This window comes from Eucyclogobius newberryi, unplaced genomic scaffold (genome assembly GCF_026437365.1).
Source record: "Eucyclogobius newberryi isolate DKJ021-1_F unplaced genomic scaffold, fEucNew1.0.hap1 SCAF_60, whole genome shotgun sequence".
In the NCBI taxonomy this organism is placed as follows: Eukaryota; Metazoa; Chordata; class Actinopteri; order Gobiiformes; family Gobiidae; genus Eucyclogobius; species Eucyclogobius newberryi.
The window spans coordinates 339216-353471 of NW_027316279.1; the positions used below are offsets into that span (position 1 = coordinate 339216).

Consider the following 14256-nt stretch of genomic DNA (forward strand, 5'->3'; position numbering starts at 1 on the left):
TAATAGTTTGAGCAGTCATAGTTTGAACAGTCATAGTTTGAACAGTCATGGTATGAACAGTCATAGTTTGTATTGTTGCAGGTGAGTTAGAGGTTGAATGGACTATTTTTGTGGTCCAAGTCTTATTTCCTCGTGGCGTGGACGGCCGATTAGTCCTGCCACGTATCAATCATAGAACGCACCTACCGCTCACCTGCAGCCTCGTCGGCTCGTCCCCACGAGTAGCACGTTTCCGCGTGTCTAAGCGCATGGATCTATCATAATATAGTTCCCTCCGTGTATGGGACAAAATTAGGACGGAGCTGACTCTGAAGAGACAGAAATCTACGAGAGACGAGAGATGCGATGCGATTCGTTACGCTAATAAATAAACGCACGTGTGTGTTGTATCAGTCCACTTGGAAGAGTGGCACGAGCACGGGGGAGTGGCATGTGCACTTCCGCCTGAGTTCTCAAATCGCCGAAAAATCGTCCATTACTCCTTTAAAAAAAAAGCTCGTCTGAACCACATTCTAACTCAATATTGTGTCAAATGTTTTAATAAATCAGTTTTTCTCATGATTTGGTTCTCCACATGATAAGTTTAAACTTGTTTAGCAAAAATAACCACATAATTCTAAGTAAAACTTAATTTCATGTTAATTTCTACCTCACTTTTGATACATTGATCATCAACCTGTTACCATCCACCTATTTGGCCCTGTGCACAATGGTTGGACCCAAATGCCATTGCTTATTAAAAGAGGATGTTTCAGCCCACATGCAAGTGTGATGCATCATTAGAAAGCTTAGGCCTTCTAGTTTCTGCAGATGTGCACATGAACACTGTCAGGGCTTCAGAACTTACACTACAGAAGCCCAAACATAAACAAAACATCCTTTTTTTAGTCTCGCCTGAATATTGTCAAGGTCCTGAGCATGACATACATACATGATGTTTATCTTGTTGACAACTGTGTAAAGTTTCAGATCTCTAGGAACAGGCATTTTGGTGCTGTTGACCTTTTTGTATCAAAAAGTATATTTGGAACAAGTGATCCAAATATGTGCCAACTGTGCCAAACTGTTTTATTACAATTTTAGCTCCTCTATGATCATAAAACATTCATTTTGATGTTCTGTAGGCCACTAATACCTATTATAACTGCTAAAAACAATGTATATGAAAATGTGTAAATATGAGTTTACCCATGAATTTTCCTTATAGAGGTGAAAAAGATTAAAATAATTATATTTTAATTTAATTTTTTTATTGGTATAATACAAACATCTAACAAAATGCGCGTCAGAAAGGCTAATAAAATCAGAAAACGCGATGCGTAAAATCTAGTCGCCTCCTGCTGAAAAATCTGGCTTTTGACTGTCTTTAGCCCTAAGTCCCACACATCATTCGAAAGCTATGGTTATTGGCTAGAATAATATGTCAATCAAAGTGGTCTACGTCACCTTTAGCTCGCGCATTCTCAATGTAAACATACACGACCGTGTGCGTCGGAAGCGGTGCATTTTTTTTGCGGAGGCTGTAAAAAATAAACCCGTGGATGGTCTCATTCTGTAGCTAACAGTGTGAAGAAAACATCAATGCCAAACACAATCTTATAAGTCAAACAGGTCATTTGTTATGGACGGAGAAATGCGCCGGACGAGCGTTCATCGTGAATATTTCCACAGAAAAAAACTTTGTTTACTTGACAATATCTCGAAATTGGATAGCTTCAGGGAAAAAAAGTCGATATTGTTTTCCTATGGATTGTTATGGACAGTACAAGAGTGAAGAGTACAAGAATGTACAGAATGAACGCCGATTCGACCGTCATAAACAGCAAACAGGACATGTGTTTTTAAAAGTTGAGACTTTCTCAAAAACTATTGGCAATTGCTTATTGGGGCATATTATTCAATGTAAATCAATGACATATTTGTTTTGTTGAGAAAATAATCTGCGCCGGCGCGCAGGTGGATGGTAACATATTTTTGTAATATTCTAGAACGTTTCTATTTTTTCAGCTTTGTTCAAATTAGCATCTAGTTTTGATTATATTGTTAGTTTGTTAGTATTGATTTTTTTGAAAATCCCTCAAAAAAACAATTTTAAACTAAAAGGCACAAATTAGATCTTGAACTGTGGAGAACAAAAGCCGTTTTATTTGAGTTTAGGGAAATGTGCAGTGGCTCCAGTATTACAAAACTTGACTCCAGGGTAGAGAGTGTGAGTGAAAGTGTTCTGGACTCTGTGGAGGAGGCTCATGGTACATTCAGAGACGCTGTAAAACGCCAAAATCCCTGCACTGTGGTCCAGGTAAACCCCGATTCTGGACGAGACCGGATCTGTGACCTGGGACCGGACAGAGTTAAACAGAAATGAAGGACTGGTTTTGTCACAGAATAAGGCCCAGGATTTATCATTGTGTCCAAATATACATTCAGAGCCTCCTTTTCTCTGAATATCTTTGTATGAAACTGTTATATAAACACCCCACTCCCCGCTCCACTCCACCTCCCAGTAACAGCGGCCCGTCAGACTCTCACTGCTCAGGACCTGACTACAGTAACTGAATCTGTCTGGATGAGAAAGATAACTCTGGTCTTGCATCAAAGCTGTAGCTCTTCTGTTTCCATCAGACAGAGACAGTCTGGTGTTAACTGTGTTTGGGTCCAGAGTGATTTCTGTATAATATTGTAAGAAGTCCTCTCTGGAGCTGGGTTCAGCTGGTGACAGTAAAACCTGGACTGAACTCAGAGTGAGCTGGAGTTTGTCCCTGAGCGCTGACACAGCTTTGGTCACTTCCTCAAAGTAGCTCTGGGGCCCTGTCTGAATCCTGACTGGCTCTGTGCTCTGTGTGTCTGTGAACAGTGAGGTGTAGAGCTGTAGAAACTGGTTATGATCCGGAGTGAGGGACAGTGTGTCCAGCTCAGAGATGCTTCTCTTCAGCTCAGTCACGTCCTGCTGCAGTTGGTCCTGGAGCTCTTGGGCTCGACTCAGTTGGGTCTGCTCCTGGGAGAGGATCTGCTGCTCCACTTCAGAGCCTCTTTTCTCCAGGAGAAGTGCCATCTCTCTGAAGCTGTCCCTGCTGCGATGCACTGCTGTCTGGGCAGAGCGGCTGATGTCTTGGGCCTTTTGTTTGAGCCTCTTCACGTCTGTGTCTTTGTCCTGGAGGCTCTGGAGCCGCAGGGCCCTTCTGGCCAGCAGCTCTGCCTGCCTCTGGGCCCTCTCTGAGGCAGAGGACACTATGTTGTGGCCCTTGTGCTGGTCCAAACAGAGAGAGCAGATGTTCTGCTGGTCGGTGTGGCAGAAGATTTCCATCACTTTTTGGTGTTGAGGGCAGATGTTTTCCTGGAGCTTGTGGGATGGCGCCACCAGCTGGTGTTTCTGTAACGCTGCAGCATCACAATGAGGCTGGAGGTGGCTCTCACAGTATGAAGCCAAACACTGCAGACAGGACTGGACAGCTTTCATCTTTGTCCCAGTGCACACATCACAGGACACATCCTGAGGTCCGGCATAGCAGCGGTCAGCAGGGGGCGCTGTGAGCCCAGTCTTCTTCAGCTGTTCTATTAAAGCTGCTAACATGATGTTTTTGACAAGAACAGGCTTGGGGCTGAAGCTCTGGCGACCCTCAGGACAGCTGTCGAGCTGCTTCTCGTCCTCTTGGTCCCGGTGGCGTTGGACACAGTTCCTGCAGTAGCTGTGTCCACAGGGAACAGTCACTGGATCCTTCAGTAGATCCAAACACACGGGACTAAGTGTGCTTTCTCCACCATCTCTCCTGGATCAGAGCAACTCAGAGTTTATCTTTGACACAAATGGAACTAAAGAGTCAGAGCAGTGGGAAGAGCCAGGCCCACAGCTCTGTGTAGATCTGAGGACGAAGCAGGAAGCACAGAGTAGCAACACTTTAAAGACACACAGCTTTTCTCTGTCAACATGTTTGTCTCATCATTTCAGAGGACGGTGGCCTTTAGAAGTTGTTTTTGAAAGAAATATCCAAAGTGAAAACCAACAAATGTCACACAAACTTAGCTTTGTCTGGTAACGGCCCAACAAACTCAAGTGTCTGGCTGCAGACCTCAATCCAGAGTCCCTTACACCGCAGACCTTACTCCGCAGACCTTAACCTGAAGAAACCTTCTTTACCGCCAGGTCCAGAAGAACACACAAAGTAAACACACTTCAAAGCAAATATACGTAATTTAAAGAGCACATTGCTCACACGGAAGCACTTCAAAGTAAACACACTTCAAAGCAAATATACGTACGATAAAACATTACTTGCTTATTTATTTATTATTTTTAATAAATGGTGTTTTAGTTGTGAGAATCATTCACGTAAGAGCTTGTTGTTGTTGTTGTTGTGTTACTTTTAATGGCGGTTGACAGCCAACTGCAAAGGTGCATTTACCGCCACCTACTGGATTGAGTGTGGACAGGAGATCAACGGAAACTGTAATACCAAAAGGGGATTGTAGCGTAACACTACAAAGACGCTCTTAAATCTATAATCTTCCAATTAACCCTGTGTTATATAAGTTAGTAACTAGACTAAACTAGAAGTTTTCCTCCTGCCTCTCACTGCCAGAACTTTCTGACTTGGATCGGTTTGAGGCTTTTTTATGTTTTTGTCTACTACCTTTAGATTCAAAAGTAACAAAACTTTTATAATCCACGCTTTCCAATTCTATATCAATTATCAATCCGTCACTTCCCCCCGGAATCTCCTGTCCACGCCCTCTCCACCCCGTGCTAACTTTTCTGCTTCTCAAATCGTTTGTCTCTCCAAACCGTTAGCAGTCTGCTCGAATCACCTCAATTATTCTTCTCTCTTCTTCTTTTAGAAGTTGTTTTTGAAAGAAATATCCAAATTGAAAAACCTAAACTTGACAGAAAGATGAACTGATAAAATTCTTACACTACGCTTGTTAATCTACACAAGATCCAAAGAAACCCATAGAATCCCTCTGATCCACCACTTCCTCACAAAATGTCCACATTTCTTCCACACAGGAAAAAAAAAAAGAAAAACAAATGTTTTCTTACTGTATTTTCTAATCCTTCTGTTTTCATAATGTAATTTAGATTATGGGACAGAAAATTCACATAAAAAACGATTGATTTATGTCATTGCTCATTTCGTTTTATTTATTTTGATATTTTCGTTTAACTTTTTAAAAGATTAAAACATAAAACACAGTAAAAATACCAGAGAGTGAAATCAAGGACAAAAAATAAAATCACAGATAGACATCATCGAACAAATGTGAGTCACACTGGGTCCATAGTCGGTCAAATTTGTCCATTTCCAATTAAAATCCGAATGTGATTTTTTCCATTAGTTTAGTGTCCGCCATGATGTTAGTCCAGTCCTTAGTCGTTGAGGGTGTTTGTGTCAGCCATTTCTTAGTGATGGCTTTTTTTCCCGCAGCCAAATGTATAATCCAGAGGTGTATGTTAATTGTGTCCACGGCAGGAGTTTTGAGGACCAAGTACACAATTTTAAAGTTCAGAGGGATGGCAATATCAATATACATTTTGAACCTGAGTCCAAACAGGACAGTCCCAGAACACGTGATAGTGTTTTGCCTTCTGGCTGCCACAGTTTCTCCAACAGGCTGTATTTCCTTGTGAATAATGTGCACTTTAAGGTGTTTTGAAAAGACATGACACATTTTTCCAACAAAACTCCCTCCAGACATGAGACTTTGTGGTCCTCCACTGGGAAGTACATATACTTTCCCATTCTGCATCTGTCAAACCAAGATTGCCTTCTCTTACCATTTGTTTTTAATATACAATTTAGTTGAGTAGTTGTCGAAATTAGCAATGCTTTGATATAATTAGGCCCGAGCACCACAAGCTGGCGAGAGCTCTGTAAGGCTGTACAAAGCACAGCGGAAACCACTGATGCAGGTTACGTGCATATAAACATCAGGATTCAAAGTTAACATAGAACAAACTGAAAATCTACAGAAAAACAGAACAGAAATAGTATCATTGGTGCAGTTTTGGATGAAATGAGAACATCACTTTTTACATTCTGACAAAGAGTTAAATACAGTTACATTATACCAGGAATAACATTCGAATTGAAAGAAAGTTCAAATGAAGTTAGTTAAAACAGTGTCTGATGTAAAATGTGTAGAGAATATATGAGTTTAGTTTGAACAGTCATAGTTTGAATGATCATTAACATATTTTTGTAATATTTTAGAAAAAAAAAATCTTTCTTTTTTTCTCAATATTGTTCAAATTAATTTCAAGTTTGAATAGAATATTATTTTGTTAATATTGTATTTTTTATTTCAAAACCCTCATAAAAGTATTTTTAAAAATCCATTTTTTTCTACCGCTTGTTCCCTTTCGGGGTCGCGGGTGACTGGAGCCTATCCCAGTGACTTCGGGCCTTAGGCGGGGTACACCCTGGACAGTGGCCAACTTGTCGCAGGGCCAACACAGAGACATAGACATGACAGACAGACAGTTCATGCTCACATTCATTCACTAGGGCCAATTTAGAGTTACCAATTTTTACCTAACACATGCATGTCTTTGGATGGTGGGAGGAAGCCGGAGAACCCGGAGAGAACCCACGGTAACAACGGGGAGAAACATGCAGACTCCACCCAGAGAGATCATGTTATGTTGGTCTGGTCCGGGAATCGAACCCATGATCTCCTTCTTGGGAGGCAAGAGCGCTAACCGCCTTTGCCACCGTGCACCCCATTTTTAAAAATGTATTACTTAAAAATAAAAGGCACGAATTAGATCCTGAACTGTGGAGAACAAAGGCTGTTTTATTTGAGTTTTGGAAAATGTGCAGTTTATCTAGTATTTATTCAGACTCCAGTGTAGAGAGGGTGAGTGGTCTGGACTCTGTGGAGGAGGCTCATGGAACTTTGAGAGACGCTGTAAAACGCCAAAACCCCTGCACTGTGGTCCAGGTAAACCCTGATTCTGGACGAGACCAGACCTGAGACCTCGGACCGGACCGGTCCGACCGGACCTCGGACCGGAAGTTAAACCGAAATGAAGAATCGGTTTTGTGACAGACTAAGGCCCAGGATTTATCATTGTGTCCAAATCCACATTCATCAGAGTTTCCTTTTCTCTGAATATATCTGTATGAAACTGCTATTTCAACCCAGTCCCCCCTCCACTCCACCTCCCAGTAACAGCGGCCCGTCAGACTCTCTCTGCTCAGGACCTGACACCAGAAATTGAATCTGTCTGGATGATCAAGATAACTCTGGTATTCACTCATAATTGCTGCTCTTCTGTTTCCATCAGACAGAGACAGACTGGTGCGAGCTTTGTTTTGGTCCAGAGTGATTTCTGTATAATATTGTAAGAAGTCCTCTCTGGAGCTGGGTTCAGTTGGTGACAGTAAAACCTGGACTGGACTCAGAGTGAGCTGGAGTTTGTCCCTGAGCGCTGACACAGCTCTGGTCTCTTCGTCAAAGCAGCTCCGGGGCCCTGTCTGAATCCTGGCTGGCTCTGTGCTCTGTGTGTCTGTGGACAGTGAGGCGTAGAGCTGTAGAAACTGGTTATGATCGGGAGTGAGGGACAGTGTGTCCAGCTCAGAGATGCTCCTCTTCAGCTCTTTGGAGCTCTTGGACTCGGCTCAGTTGGGGCTGCTTCTGGGAGAGGATCTGTTGCTCCACTTCAGAGCCTCTTTTCTCCAGAAGTGCCATCTCTCTGAAGCTGTCCCTGCTGCGCTGCACCGCTGTCTGGGCAGAGCTGCTGATGTCCTGGACCTCCTGTTTGAGCCTCTAAAGGCAAGGCAAGTTTATTTGTAGAGCACATTTCATACACAAGGCAATTCAAAGTGCTTCACACAGCAGGAAAAATTCATTAAAATCACAAAGAAATTACAGAAACAGAAATACAATAAAATTAACTAAATTAAAAATTATCAATCCAACTGATTGTCTAAACTAATAAAATCACAAACAAAAGAGAAGAGTGCAAAGAAAAAAAATCCTTTCAGTCATATGCACAGCTAAACAAAACTGTTTTTAGCTTAGATTTGAACATTGTCAGAGTAGAAGCCTGTCTCACATCTTCAGGAAGACTGTTCCAGATTTTAGCTGCATAAAACTGAAATGCAGATTCCCCATGTTTTGTACTAACTCTGTGCACCAGCAGGAGGCTGGTCCCTGAGGTCCTCAGAGTCCAAGATGGTTCATATGGCACTAACATATCCAAGATGTACTTTGGTGCTAGGCCATGGAGAGACTTGTACACAAGCAGAGCTGCTTTAAAGTCTATATTCTCTGAGCCACAGGGAGCCAGTGCAGAGACCTGAGAACAGGACTAACGTTATCGTACTTCCTGGTTCTAGTTAGGACTCGAGCAGCAGCGTTCTGGATGTACTGCAGCTGTTTTAGAACTCGTTTGGAGAGGCCAGTGAGCAGGCTGTTACAATAGTCTAATCTACTGGAGACAAACGCATGGATAAGTCTCTCTAAATCTGTTTTTGACACTATATTTTTGATTTTGGCAATGTTTTTTAGATGGTAAAAAGCTGCTGATGTTATTGATTTGACGTGGCTATTAAAGTTCAAGTCTGAGTCCATTATTACCCCCAGATTTCTAACTTGGTTTGTAGGTTTTAGAGCGAGACTCTGGAGGTGACCGCTAATACTTTCTCTTTGTTTCTGTGGGCCAAAAACGATGATTTCAGTCTTGTCTGAGTTCAGCTGGAGAAAGTTGTTCTGCATCCACAAACTGATCTGTTGGATGCAGTGACAGAGTGAATCTACTGGTCCATATTCAGCTGCCGACAGTGAAACATAGATCTGAGTGCCGTCTGCATAATTGTGATAGGACACATTTTCACTGCGTATCAACTGACCTAACGGCAGCATGTAGAGGTTGAACAGAAGGGGACCCAGGACTGACCCTTGGGGCACTCCACAGGTCAGGGTCATGTGGTCTGAGACACAGCTACCAATTTCAACAAAGTACTTCCTGTCTTCCAGATAGGACCTTAACCAGTTTAGGGCAGTGCCAGTGATGCCCACCCAGTCCTCTAGTCTCTGTAAGAGGATCCCATGATCGACAGTGTCAAAAGCAGCACTCAGATCTAACAGAATTAAGACTGAGGCTTTGCCCATGTCAGTGTTCAGGCGGATGTTATTTGTCACCTTGACAAGAGCAGTCTCAGTGCTGTGATGAGGTCTAAAACCTGACTGAAAAACATCAAATGAGTTGTTTATTAAGAGGAAATCTGTTAGCTGTTGGTAAACAACCATTTCAAGGACTTTGCCCCAAAATGGCAGATTAGAGATGTTGTTGTTGTTGTTGTTGTTGTTGTTTTATGGCGGTTGACATCCGAGAGTTGCATTACCGCCAGACTTTATTCCTTGGGCCGGTAATTACTCAGTACTGCGGCATTAAGACTGCTCTTCTTTAGGAGAGGCTTTATGACCACAGTTTTCAAAGACATTGGGAATGTTCCAGATTGAAGCGACATGTTGACTATGTGAGTGGTGCTAACAAACTGTTCAGCACAGACTTTAGAAATCTGGTGGGTAACACATCGAGGCAGCATGTAGATGAACTCAGACTGGTGATGATCTCATGGACAGTTTTGTCAGTTACTGGTGCAAAGTGAGTTAGCTCTAAGTGTCTTGGGCAATTTTTTGCATTGTGGGATTTATAGCATTTATAATGCCCTGAACTTTGTCATTAAAGAATAATGCAAACTCATTACACTTGGATGTGGAAATGAGTTCTAACGGCAGCTGAGCTGGAGGATGTTAATCTGTTTACTGTGGCAAACAGGACACTCGAGTTGCAGCTTCCAATAATTTCAGAGAAATATCTTTCCCTAGTTCTACATAAAATGAGGTCGTACATGTTCAGCTTCTTTTTGTAAATCTCTTTTTGAACCTGGAGCTTTGACTTGCGCCATTTCCGTTTGGCCCTGCGGCACTCCCTTTTCTGTGCCCTGACCGAATCATCTCCACGGCGCCTTCTGCTTATTTTTAACCATTTTAGCCTTCATAGGGGCGATGGTGTCCAGAACATTCAAAACACTAGATGTAACAGAGTTCAACAAATCATTTACATTCGAACATGAGACATTTTCAAAGTTTATTATTTCCATAAACAGTGCACCTGTGCCATCACTTATGTGTCTCCTCTGAACAACTGCAGTACCAACCGGTGGTTTGGGAGAAACAGACAGGTCAAAGAAGACACAGAAATGATCAGACAGAGCAACATCGATCACATTAACATTTGAAATATTTACCCCCTTTGTAATTATGAGATCTAGAGTGTGTCCTTTGCTGTGGGTGGGGCCTCTCACATGCTGAGTAAGACTGAAGGTTTCAAGGACAGCGTCAAGCTCTTTTGAGTTTCTGTCACAAACATTATCAACATGCACATTGAAATCACCTGTAATGACCAAAACATCAAAGTCTGTGCATACGACTGAAAGCATCTCAGTAAAATCAGCAATAAAACTTTGGCAGGGGGAGGGGGACCGGGTCCCCCGTGATTAAAAAAATAATAATATATTTTTTAAAAATCAGCCCTTCTGCGGTGCGTCTGTGTCACTACCGCTATGGCGGCGCTCTGCGCTACTTTGCGACAGCTCCGCCGTGACCCGAGAGCCCTGGTTCATCTGAAAAACTGCTCTTTCAAAGCAGGAACGTGTGATGCTGGAAATATCGTGTGATGCTGGAAATATCAGACTCGCCAATTCCGTCATCTTGTTCTGGAGAGACCTCACGTTTCCGGTGACGATCGCGGGGTCTGGAGCATCTCTCCTTTTCCCGGAGTCTGCACCCCGTGCGCCGGCCTCTCTGCATTTTATGTAGAATATCCGCCGGGATAATGTGTACATTTCTTGCCCACTGCCTGATCTCGAAACCACCTTCTGCAAGGAGTTGGCACAGTCAATCCACGACAGCCTTGGCATGAGCAGGGTCTGGTGTACTGTAGAGACAGTTGTCAACGTAGAAGGCCTGGGTCATTACTTCGGCAAGACCTGATGGGTTGACTTGAGAGCCGTGGACATGGCGCGGTTGCGCAGCATGGACTGCAGGTGGCCCCAAAAGGCCTGTCACTCGGGCTCCTCCTCTTGTTGCATGTTTCTCCACAAGAAGCGCATGATGGGTTAGTAAGCAGCAAGCAGGAGTACCTGGTGAAACATACTTCGAATGTCACCGCTGATAGCCATGCTGCGCTGGCAAAATCTGAGAAGCACGCTCAGCACAGACTGTCCTGGGTTGGCCCTGGAAGCAGTTGCTTGTTTAAGGTTTGGCCTTTGTATTGAAACAAGCAGTTGAAGACAATATGGTCCTTGCCGTAATGGTGCACAATGTGGTGTGGGATGTACCAGGACTTGCATGCTTCTTCAGGTGATATCTTTGCTACATAAACTGCTGCCTTGAGCTTCTGGATTTCTGAGCAATAGGTGATCTTCGGCAAGTCTACGTTCAGTGCTGCGGAGACTTGGCCTACTTCTTTGGGCGCTTGAGAGATCGGTGGAAAGCGGCAGAGGAGCAGGGTGGCATAGCGCAGAGTACCTTCTTTGTCTACTCTAACTGTAGATGTTTGGAGAAGGTCGAGCTCTTGCTGGTCGAGCTTTGACCTGGTTACCACTTTCTCAAAGGAAGGCAGGGAAACTCTGTGTTGGCCGCAGCTGTAGCAATATGCAGGCATTGGGTCGAATTGTGAGCCATTTGGATAGGAGCCATGGGACCTTGAAGGCACCAGCAGTTATGGGGCTGGAAAATGTCTGGGTTAAGATGAGGAGCTTCAGAGCTAAGGTGTGCAGATGAGGCAATGCGTCTTACCTGTGCAGGTGAAGCTGTAGCTGCTGGTAGTGGCTGATAGGGGCTCGAGGAGTTGCTGTTAGCGCTGAGCATTGACATGACCAGGTTGGCTAGTTCAACATTGGTCTGTAGCTGCTGTAGTCTGCGGCTTTGGTTGAAGCGTTTGCTCAGGGCCTCTTTAGCTTGAAGGGCTTCCTCTTTTGCTCGTTGAGCAGCTTGAGCTTGGGTCTGTATTTGATGGAGTTCACGCGCTGCCCGTATATCTTCTTTCATCTGTCTCCGGAGGTTAACAAGTTCAAGTTGTTTAGCATTCTCTTCCAGTATTGCAGCTTGTATGGGAGAGAGTCCATCTTGTGGCTAACAACCAATAGAGTAAGCTGTGTGTCTCCCTGAGTGTGAGCTGAAGCCAGATACAGAGCTGTGGGCTCTCCTCGGGGTGCTTCTGTGTTTGCTACTTAAGTTGGATGAAGCGTTTGGAGGATGTGAGCTGTGCATGCCATAGTTGACTTCATAGTCCATCAGATGTGATGGTAGACGAGTTTTTCTTTGGGGCCTGATAAGTTCCTCTTCCATGGGTGCTGCGTGGTCCATACTGCTTAAGGGTGGCTCCAATCCAGCTCGAAGGACCAGAATTAGCGCAAGCTAGTTGACGATGTAGTGGAAAAAATCTCTTTTAAAAACAAAGAAGCGGAGTTGTCTTGTCACAGTGGCAGAATATGGAGAGTCAAGAAGCCTGTGCAGGTCTTGCCTGTCAAATTTTGGGATTTGGCCCATGGATTAGTATTATTATTTTACAATTTAAAATAGATTTTGTCTCTTGGTTATGGTTGCTAGGTAACAGTTGTTGAATTACCAAAAGTCATATTTGCTGTCCATGTCCAACCAGGACAAAACATTATTTATTTGATCGGGACATTAATGAACATATGTGGCGGTGCAGCCTTAATGCCGGTACATGTTGGCCTCGGTGAAACTGAAATAAACCCTACATTTTTATTTTTTTTTCAAATGTGTGATTTTCGTTTTTTTGCAGAATGTGCTAGTTGAAGTTATGAATAAGCCCCTGTGTGCTTCAGATAACACTATTGGTTGTCTTTAACGTATACATTAAGCTGTTAAAAATGTGGAGTTTTCAGGTCTTTTTCCTGCTCTCCTGGGGGGGCGTCACCTTTTTCTAGCCAACGTATTGTTTACATTTTCCACCAATCAACTATGATCCGCATGGCAGCTGCGTGCTCCGTGTTTTCCTCTCATTACTCCAGACCGTCTTCAGAGCACAGTCTTCAGAGCTTACATTTCCTGGACTACATTGCAACGGAACTGTTTACTCAGGTACACTTTTACTTTACTACTAAATTATTGCTTTAACGCTGTGTTTTAAGGCGGTCTCGTGATCACTTTAGAATCTTACTTGTCTGCTCCGGTGGAGCTAATGCTAAGCTAACATGTTGCTTCAGTGTACTCTGCAATACGGGCTTAATGTGACTACTTGCTGTTATCACCATGTTATCGGGTTATTTTTCGGCGTGGGTTGGCCCGTGGGTTGTGTGGGGTCGTGCTTTGTATGTGTTTTATGGTGGACTAAACCGGCTGATAGCCCCACAGCCCGGAGCTAAACGCAGCTATTCGGAGCTAAGTTGTAAGCTAAACTTTGCTATGTTATCGGGTTATTTTTCGGCGTGGGAAGAGAAAAAAACTACAACTCCCGATACCACTTCTGGTCACGTGGCTTACGCACGTCGCACGTCACGCACGCACTGCGTCACTCGAACCAATCACGCGCTTGCCTGGCCATTATCAGCTTCCTGTGTGTCTCTCTGTGCACGGTGTTGGGAGAGACAACAGGACGGCTGAACCAGGTAAGCTTTGCGACTAAAACACCCGCTTTTAATCACTTTAATGTGCGCCGGTTTTAAACTCGAGTATATGTTTATGTTTTGGTGTGCTGTTCAGCAAGTGTTTTGCTTTTACGAGCCGTGTTATCTCAAGTGAGCTAGCTAGCATCGCTAGCCGAGGGCAGATGTCCCAATATCTCCGCGTTTTGCATCTTAAATACACAGTTAACTGCAAACTTCACCATGACTATTTGAGCCACTCCCCTCAGGCAGGAGGCTCCATCTGATCCAGAACCCATAAGAACAGTTTTTTTCCCTCTGCTGTTGGACTCATGAACACTTCTTAAACACTGTCACTTTAACCATAATGTAATCACTCACTGCACTGTTCACTTTCTGCACTACATATGTAAATTTAACTGTAAATTTGTGTACATAGTAAGCCTATTTTTATTCTTATTTTTTATCTTATAGCCTATTTTTATTTTTTCTTCTATAGCAGATTTTAATTGTTTTTCTTTTTGACTTATATAGGTTGTTTTATCATTGTTCATTGTTTTATGTTGCACCGACTCGCCAAAGCAAGTTCCTATGTTTGTGAATTATGTTCATTGACGAAGGCAATAAACCTTTTCTG

At 43.4% G+C, this 14256-nt stretch overlaps 1 protein-coding gene across 1 annotated transcript; it reads right to left on the reverse strand.

The window, feature by feature from the left end:
- Window positions 1-2124: 2124 nt before the first annotated feature.
- LOC140348016 (tripartite motif-containing protein 16-like) lies at window positions 2125-3576 on the reverse strand. Its single transcript, XM_072434252.1, has one exon. The coding sequence runs from the start codon at window positions 3569-3571 to the stop codon at window positions 2144-2146; it is 1428 nt and encodes a 475-aa protein (XP_072290353.1). The 5' UTR covers window positions 3572-3576; the 3' UTR covers window positions 2125-2143.
- Between the last annotated feature and the right edge of the window lie 10680 nt (window positions 3577-14256).

Coding starts and splice junctions, on each gene's coding strand:
- LOC140348016 (XM_072434252.1), bottom strand. CDS start 3,571: ATGTTAGCAGCTTTAATAGAACAGCTGAAGAAGACTGGGCTCACAGCG.